Source organism: Cynocephalus volans, chromosome 2, assembly GCF_027409185.1.
Source record: "Cynocephalus volans isolate mCynVol1 chromosome 2, mCynVol1.pri, whole genome shotgun sequence".
Classification (NCBI taxonomy): Eukaryota; Metazoa; Chordata; class Mammalia; order Dermoptera; family Cynocephalidae; genus Cynocephalus; species Cynocephalus volans.
This window is the reverse complement of record NC_084461.1, coordinates 101573661-101582103: the sequence shown is the minus strand read 5'-3', so window position 1 is coordinate 101582103 and position 8443 is coordinate 101573661. Positions and strand designations below refer to the sequence as shown.

General features: G+C 40.2%; 1 protein-coding gene across 1 annotated transcript in view; it reads right to left on the bottom strand.

The window, feature by feature from the left end:
• Window positions 1-4590: 4590 nt before the first annotated feature.
• LVRN (laeverin) overlaps window positions 4591-8443 on the bottom strand; it is a 65805-nt gene continuing 61952 nt past the window's right edge. The window contains exon 20 of the mRNA XM_063087866.1: window positions 4591-4731. Coding sequence (XP_062943936.1) covers window positions 4591-4731 — 141 coding nt within the window. The remainder of the gene's footprint in view (window positions 4732-8443) is intronic.

Here is an 8443-nt window from a genome sequence, read left to right as displayed (position 1 = left end):
CCTGTACTGTCTTTATTATTATAGTACTCAAATTTCCCAGATTTGGCCAAAGGAGCCTCTTCAAGCTGGCTTTCTGCTCTTTTGATATGTTCCCATCTTTCTTTATTTCCTTGCTTTTTGGTACAAAAAGATGAACCATTTCTAATTTTCTGTTTCCTGCCCCAGCCCTGAAATTAGTCATTTCTCCAGGGAGCCCTGGTTCTTTTAGGGGGGAATGGCATTTAGAAGCCACAATCTGGGCACTAGCTGTGCTCTTTGTTATTAGGGTTGTCTTAGCTCGAGCTGCTATAACTCTGGGAGGCTTAAGCAACAGACATTTATTTCTCACAGGAAGTTCGATATCGAGGTGCTGGCAGATTTGGTTCCTGGGGAGAGGTCTCTCCCTGACTGTGTGCTCACAGCTTTTGCTTGGTACAGGCATGTGAAGAGAGAAAGGATGCTCTGGCGCCTCTTCCTCTTCTTGTAAAGGCACTAATCACATCATGAGGCTCCACCATCATGCCCTCATCTAAACCTAATTACCTCCCAAAGTCCCCACCTTCAACTACCATCACCTTGGGGGTTAGAATTTCAACATATGAATTTGCAGGGGACACATTCAGTCCCTAAAAAGGGTGCTGCTGTTCCCAAGTCCTCTCAGTGGAAAAGCTAGGGTTTATTTTATATCAATATCGGTCTATATAGAGAGAGATAAAGAGCAAAATATATCTCTACACACATTTACAGACATTTATTACATACTTTTCTTGTATTTATAAATCCGTCTATATACATAAAACCATGAGTCCATACCAATACCTCCAATTACAATCTAAAAATGGAGTTCATTCTAATTTCCTCCTTTTTAATATCTGTAACTCCCTTCTACAATAGTGAGAAACCTAGATCCCATTGTCACTTAGATGTGTTCTTGTTTAATCTGTACCCTGTGGCAACCACCTCCCACCTCTGCCTCTCCCGTACTCTCCTCAAGCTCTGACACCTCACATCAGGCCACCAATTAGGACATCCTCCTTACTCCACTAGCCCTTGAACTCTTCATTCTGGGTCCCCCCCAGAAGTCCCTCTACCCTGTTTGGACTCTGAGCACCCGTGCTAGGCTGCCTTCTGTGTAGATGTCCTCCCTACCTTGTTTGGCTGTGACTCCTCATGCCATAACCCCTTTCTCCCGTGTGGTCGCCCTACTCACCCTGATTGGACTCTACACCCTGTGCGATCTCCTCCCCTCTGTGTGAGCTCCCTCCACTCAAAGCTCTTACAGCCCACTTTGGGGCATGGACACCGTGGTGCTCCCTCAGCTCCCACTGGTGCAGACGCCTACTTTGTTCTGTTTCACCTTTAGGACTGACTTGTTTATGAAGGGAAAGGAAGAGAAAGAGTCCAAATAGGTCCTAAATCTGTGTGTTCTAAAGATTACCTTTGCCAAATCTTGTTAAATTGGAGAGAAGAGCAAGCTAGAGGCAATAGAGTGTTTCAAGTGCTGCTGACTATGCTACATAATTCTTTGTGTGGGGGAGGCAGTTATATTTACTCGTAACCACCCCTTAATCTGTGCTTTGTGCATATTAATCCTGCTAGAGTTTCGGTGAGAGAAAAATAGCTTTATTAGAGCAAAAACTGGGTCAAACGAGAAGAGTAACCAAGAAGAGCTCTCTTTTAAATTTCATCTCACTTTGCTTCTTCATTCATATCTCAGAATAAATTGCTGTACAGATTGTCCTCCGAGATCTAAGTTACAAAGGACTTTGAACATCAGACTAAGGTGTTTGTTCTTTCATTTAAAGTCAACAATGGAAAGTTACTGAATGGTTTTGAGCAGGAAAGAAGCACAAGAATGTTAAACTTTTAAAAAAAAATTTCTAATTACCAAATTGAAAAAAATAATCACGGATACATTGTACATTTGTTAACTGTTTTTAGGAGGAAAAATATAAAGTAAACCGGTTGGGTAGAAGAAATTTTTATAGTTGAGGTGCTAATAGATACACTGGTTTTATTGGCTAATGAAGTATTTATGCCATTTGGACAAATCCTCCTCAGTATCACTCCCTGACTTGTTACCGCCTTATTGCCAGCCCAGTAATTAATCAACAATTACTTGTTTTTGAACTAAGTAGAAGGTCAGAAATTTAAAAATGTAGTGCTTATCTGGAGTAACTTGTTTCATCCAAGTAAGAAAAAATGTACATTATTCAAAATTCTTTTTCATGTTTAGAGGAACGACTGTTAACCAAATATTTGGGCATTTGATTTTGGAGAAACACTTCCGGCACTGTTTAATTACTACAGAAAACTAAGACGAAATGGGAATTTAATTTTAATTAACTTTAATTTTCAGCAATTGATCCGGACAGACCTGCCTATGTGCTTTTTTGGCAAGATCAGGAGTGCTTGGCATCACACAGTATCTTCTTGGGTCCTGAGTGTCAGCCTCAAAGTGCACGTGGTAGACTGAGAGTACAGAGGGTAGGAAAACCAGTGAGAGAGGAGAAGGACAACCAGGCAGAAGGAAGACAGAGGTTACTGAAATGGGGAAAAAGAAGACAGGGGAGCCTGAGGGGGAAAGAAGGGGTGCAGAAATGGAGGAGAGGGCTAGGGTTTTAATGTGTCCCCTGAAGTTTGTGTGTTGGAAATTTAATCCTCAATGCAACAGTGTTGAGACGTGGACCTTTAAGAGATGATTGGGTCATAAGAATTCTGCCCTCATGAATGGATTAATGCAGAAGTGGGTTAATTATCTCAGGAGTGGGTACCTGATAAGAAAGGACGAGTTCAGTTCCTTCCTTCTCCTGCATGTGTGCTCTCTCACCCTCTTGTCTTCCACCACGGAATGGCCCTGGCCAGAGGCAGCCCCTTGACCTCAGACTTCCCAGCCTCCAGAGCTGTAAGAAATAAATCTCTGTTCTTTATAAATTACCATCTCAGGTATTCTTTACAGCAGCATAAAACAAACTAAGACAGAGAAGAAGAGGAAGAAGAGAAAAGCAGTTGAGAGGATGCATGAAGACCAGGTTTTTGAGAGATGAGGTTGATTATCGGAGGAAATACTGGTAAGATAGAACAAATGTTTAAGAAAACACAGGAAAATATCTCACACACAACAGTTTGAAGGCATGGAGATATTTTATTTCTTAAAACTTACATTTCTAAATCTAAGGAAAAATATTCTTTGACCGGTAACCCAGGCCTGAGTAGGCTGAGCTTTGGTTATGGTGAAGTCCCCTGGCCTCCCACTGACACTCCGCAAGCATCCTCTTTGTGAAGTGAATACAAAAGCGAACTGTTGTATTGCATTTTAATTTGTGGCTCTTAATTTATACATGAAATAGGAAAAAAGCCTTAGATTACATTGCCTTTAATTTATATAACATCTTTAAAGACTTTTAGTTGACATCACATTCCCTAATCTTTACAATATCACTTTGAGGTAGATAGGAGATCTGTAGTTTTTCCTCCATTCTACAAAAACAAAGTGTAAAACATGAAAAAAAAAAAAGGGGGGGGATTAAATATCTACACAAAGCCTAGAGAAGGAATGATTTGCCTTAGTTGCCCTGTTTTAATCAGTTGTAACAAAACTAAGGTAATTCCATACATTGTGACTGATGAACATGTTTAAAGCAAGTTGGTCACATTACAAATAGGTTTAATTTGACCAAATGAAACCATGTTTCAAACTTAATCCCCTGCAAAACTGTAAGGATTATGCTCCAGTTAGCCTTTTACTTCTTTTTGTCTCCTTTTGAATTTTTCCTTTTGCTCTGAAGTTTAGCCCATAATTGCTACTGTGGTTTGACATCATTGCTTTTGCTCACAGGCTTTGGCTGAAAGAGTATCCACCCCACAGGTGAATACACCATCAAGAGCTTCAGGGCAGAGTCTTCATCTCCATTTTGGCCTCCACAACAAGATCCACTTCATGGATCTTACAATCATTTGTCTTTTGTGACACCACAAATTTCAGCAGCCAACAACATGTGGTTTACTGCAGTAGATACTGTGGAAGAAAGAAATGGGCAGGAGAAAACATATTTCTTGCTGTAAGGGATCATTAAATTGTCTGCTCTTTCTTTTTAAATCTTGCTTTTCTTTGGCTTTTCTGCCTTCTGGTGAATATTATTTTGGGGAGTTTCTATTGCTTTTATACTGTCATGTTATTTTTTCTCATGACTCTTTTCAGTATTAAAATAAATGAACCCTAGAGTATTGCAAATCTGTGTTTCCCTCAGAAAACAATGTGCTCTTCATTAATACCAATGATTTAATAGTCCATTGGCCTTCACAACAGAATGAACAAGACTTTCTAGGTATATTTGTTTTTACAAGGCATTTGAAATAAATTCTGTGGGTTTGCAGCCCAACGTGAAATGAAATCTCCAGAAATACAGCAGTGTTGGCAAAATCCTCAGCAATTACTGGCCCTCGGGGCCAAATGTGACAAAATGGGAAGAACAGGATTCTGAGTAGTAAATGTGACTAAAATACAAATAACAAAACTTGTGGTTTTCCAGACTCACAAAGAATTGGAAGAAAGAACTGTAAGCAAACTACACTATAATATGCAAGAGGCATGCTGAAAGTAGCCACAAGCTATGTGTTTTTCCGTAGCCACTCAGCTATCCTGGCACTTAGCTTTTTGTTTTTCAGATTTTCGTTCTTTATTGTCTGTAATTTGGCAAGAACTGTGATCCTCTGGTGCTCCTCCAACATGTTACTGAAAAACTGCTGCAGCTGGAAAGACAGAGGGACAGTTGATCAGTGCAATCTAACTTCTCATTTAGACAAAATAAACATCTGCATGCTAAGTAGCAACATGATTTTGCAAATGGGTGATGATGGTTGGAATGAGTAGAAACGTATACCCCTTGACTGGGTGTCCCTGGGGATACTGTGACTGAGACAATGTGATGAAGACCATACCTACCCCAAAGAATCAGATGCAGACTGGAAGGGCCATGAAGCAGAAACGTTTTATTCATTGCTCTACTGCCAAAGCACATAGTAGGTCTCAAATACTTATTGAATGCATATTGGATATTACACAAGACTTGCAGACAGAGACACAGTGAAACACCACCCCCTGCCCCAACACAGACTTTGTTTTTAATCTCAAAAGAAACTTCAACTTCCAAAGCCCAAAACTGGTACATAATATTTGTGTCTTTAAAAATGTTATTCTTTATGTAAGAATATTTAGATAGTGGATGTGCCACTGGTTGAATTCCCTCATTGGGTCAGGTCAAGCATTCAGTTACAGGAATGTTTGCTGCAATATTACATATAGGCCAGACCCCAGCTGAATAATACATTATATTCCAAAAGCCTATTTCTATATCAGTGGATTAAAACTCAGAGCATGTATCACCATAAAATGATAGTGTACCCATACCAGCTCATTAAAAACTCACTTAAACCCTAATGCACTTGAAATTGAATAGTAATAGGGCTATCATGCCTAATTACAAAGTAAAAGAAAAATAAAGTTCAAGGGAAAAGTAGGTTAAGGAGCCAGGAAATGAGCCTCCAGCTCTTTCCTTCCCTGTCCAAACTGCCAGGAGATGGAGACACATGCGCACAACTCCACACCCTGGTGGTGGGCCCATGACTGGGCCCCTGCAGTGATGGTATAGGAGCTGGGGGACTGTGGGATTGTAGGAGGGCTGCATGTGTGTTGGAGAGCTTGAGGGAAGCCAGACTTCTAGCAGTGTGGAGTACAAAGGTCAGAGCCAGAAATGCAGAAGGTGTATGAAAATGGTGCCTATGAGAAGGGACAGGCAACTCAGATGACTTCTTTTTCACTTTTCTCTTTAATGGATAGCATATAAACTTATGCAATATGGTAGTACTGCTGGACATTAATACATTATTGAAAGGATATTCATCATAGCTAATTTATTTTCAAAATTGCTATAATTTAACTACTGCTAAATACATTTTTACATATTTAAAAAACTATCATATAGAGTTTTGGAACTTTGAGGATTGCTAAATTTATACAAATTTTATTCATTTATTTGTTAAACAACAACAACAAAACTTTACTGGGTCCTGTAGAGACAAAAATGAACTGATGCACTTTAGAAGATACAAACACAAACACGGTACTGATTCTGGGAGTGTTCATTCAAGCACGTTCTGGGTGTGTTCTGGGTGTCTCACTTGTCCAGGGAACACCTGATAAATTGGGTCCTGACAGCTCAGCTCAGGCAGGCCAGAACCCAAACACAATTCCTTCAGGAATTAGCGGTTCTTCCTCTCTCATAATAACTATGAAACTGGCTGCTTCTCCTTTTCTTTTCTTTTCTTTGCTTAGTATCAAATTTCAGACCTTTATGACCTAGACAATTATCTGTTTATTTGCTTGCATAGGGTTGATTTTCCTTTGTTAATATAGTTTCAGGCTCTGTTGTTTAATTTTAATCAGTTTTATTGGGATATTATTTTATTTTATTGGGATATAATTTTTTATTGTTATATAGTTTTATTGGGATATAATTTATGCACAATGTACTGTATGCACTTAAAGTGTACACGTCAATAAATTTTGACCAACGTACACACCTTTGAAACCACCACCACAATCAAGATACAGTACCTTTCTGTCACCCAAAGACTTCATGCCCTTTTGCAGTCCATCTCTCCTCTGCCCTAGGCAACCACTGGTCTGCTGTTTGTCACTACAGATTAGTTCACATTTCCCAGAATGTGACTGTTTTCTTTTACTCAGCATAATTACCTTGAGATTCATCTGTGTTGCTACACAAATTTGTTCCTTTTTCATTTCGGGGTGGTATCCATTGTATGGTTACATTACATTCTCCTTATTTATTCCCCTATTTTTTTTTTTTTTTTTTTGTTACCTGTAAGGGGATTGTAACACTTGGCTTGGTGTCGCCTGCACTGCGCTCAGCCAGTGAGCGCACCGGCCATCCCTATATAGGATCTGAACCCGCAGCGGAAGCGCTGCTGCGCTTCCAGTGCCGCACTCTCCTGAGTGAGCCATGGGGTCGGCCCATTCATTCCCCTATTGATGGACATTTAGACGGCTTCCAGTTTCTGGCTAATGTGAATAAAACTGCTATGAAATGCATGCACAAGTCTTTGTGTGGACATAGGTTTTTATTTCTCTTGAGTAAAATCCTAAAAGTGGAATTATTAGGTCATATGGGACTGATTAACATTTTTAAAAACTGCCTTTTTTCCAAAGTGGTTGTACCATGTTACATTCTCTGCAGCAGGGTAGAAGAGTTCCAGTTGCTCCACATCTTTGCCAATGTTTGGTACTATAAATATTTCTAATTTTACCTACACTACTGGGTGTGTAGAGGTTGTATATATTTTTTATACTTGTTTTACTTTGTGTGTATGTGTATCTTTTTGTAGACACTTGCTTTTGCCCCCTCAGTTGACTTTCTGGTTATAGTATTCCCTTTTTCCTTCCAGAACCATCCCTCCCTCATTCCCAGTGCCTATGATTTGGATGGGGCTGCCTCTAAGTGTGGGCTAGGCCAACCAGAGTATTTCATCCCTATGGACACAGTGATTGGTGCATGTGACCCAAGTAAGATCAACCAAAATCCTTTTTTCTGGGAGGGAACTTGAAGCTGAATAAAGAAGAATCCCTCTTCTGCAAGTGAAAGTGCTATTGATTACGTAAGCCTGGAGCTATATAATTGCCTCCATGTGGAGAAAGCCCACCTAAGAAGAAACTCAGCCCAGAAGAAAGTCAAGCCATGAAATGGCAAGCCCTGCATTAGAGTCTAGAAGACACATGTGACTAAGAGACAGTCTTAGTCCTCAAGGAGCTCATCATGGCCTCATGGGTTAGATAGACATGTGAGTATTTATTCACTGATTACAGTATAACGTGGTAAGCACTATGCTAAAAATATTTATAGGATGATTTGGGAGCATGAAGGAGAGGGAATTAAATCAGTTCATTTAAAAACTCCTCAAATAGGTGGTTGGAGCAGGATTTTAAAGGAAATATCCAGCCAAGGACAGGGATCAGAGAATTCCCCAGACAGAAGGTAGAGTGTTTGTGAAATCTAGGAAATGTGAAACAATGCAATAATTTAAGAAAATCTGTAAGTGGTACTGTATAGGCAGAGGAAATGTGATGGGGGGTGGGAGGGAGGGTGGGGTCTGTCTCTCTTACTCTCTGAAACTCAGTGACGTGGTGGGCAAAATGAAGCTGGAGAGTAAGGCAGGGGCCAGATCATGAAGCGCCTCATGTGCTAATCAAAAGATTTAAAAATTTCTTCTAAAAACTATGAAGAGCTATTGAAGCTTTGGCAGCAGGGCAATAACCGGCAGCAATGTGAAGGATGGGATGGAGGGAAGACTAGCCTGGGACAGGTAGCCCAGCATCTACTGCAGTAATTCAGGTGAGAAAGGATGAAGCCCCACCCTCCACGAACAGATGGTATCTATTTCAGGGGCA